Below are 369 nucleotides of genomic sequence, written 5' to 3'. Positions count from 1 at the left end.
AGATGAGGAAAAAATGTAAATACTAGCAAAAAATACTGTCAGACCAGCATCGAAATCAAGTTTAATAATCCTCTCCTTGCTTTTCTCTCAAGCTTCTGCCAAACACACCGTAAGCTTCACCAACCCCTCGAGCTTCTTAGAGGTACCAGGCTGGAGAGAAGGAAGCCTCTACTTTAGCTTCAAGACGACCTCGAAACGACCTGTCGTGGCCTACCAGCCTGCCAATCACCCTGGCCACGCCTCCTTCGTCATCTCGCTCGCAGGAGGTAATCTCTCATTTCTAATTGTTGGTAATCAGTGTCTGTAAAGCTCATGGAGAACAAATTGCGAAGTTGGTTGGAAGATGATATATTACTCATACATACAAAT

General features: G+C 44.4%; 1 protein-coding gene across 1 annotated transcript in view; it reads left to right on the top strand.

Moving 5' to 3' along the window:
- The window catches only part of LOC119588139, a 40,789-nt gene that overhangs the window by 32,001 nt on the left and 8,419 nt on the right, over positions 1-369 (top strand). Inside the window, exon 28 of the mRNA XM_037936845.1 lies at positions 93-266. Coding sequence (XP_037792773.1) covers positions 93-266 — 174 coding nt within the window. The remainder of the gene's footprint in view (positions 1-92; positions 267-369) is intronic.

This window comes from Penaeus monodon, chromosome 23 (genome assembly GCF_015228065.2).
Source record: "Penaeus monodon isolate SGIC_2016 chromosome 23, NSTDA_Pmon_1, whole genome shotgun sequence".
NCBI lineage: Eukaryota > Metazoa > Arthropoda > Malacostraca > Decapoda > Penaeidae > Penaeus > Penaeus monodon.
This window is presented reverse-complemented; position numbering and strand designations above follow the sequence as displayed.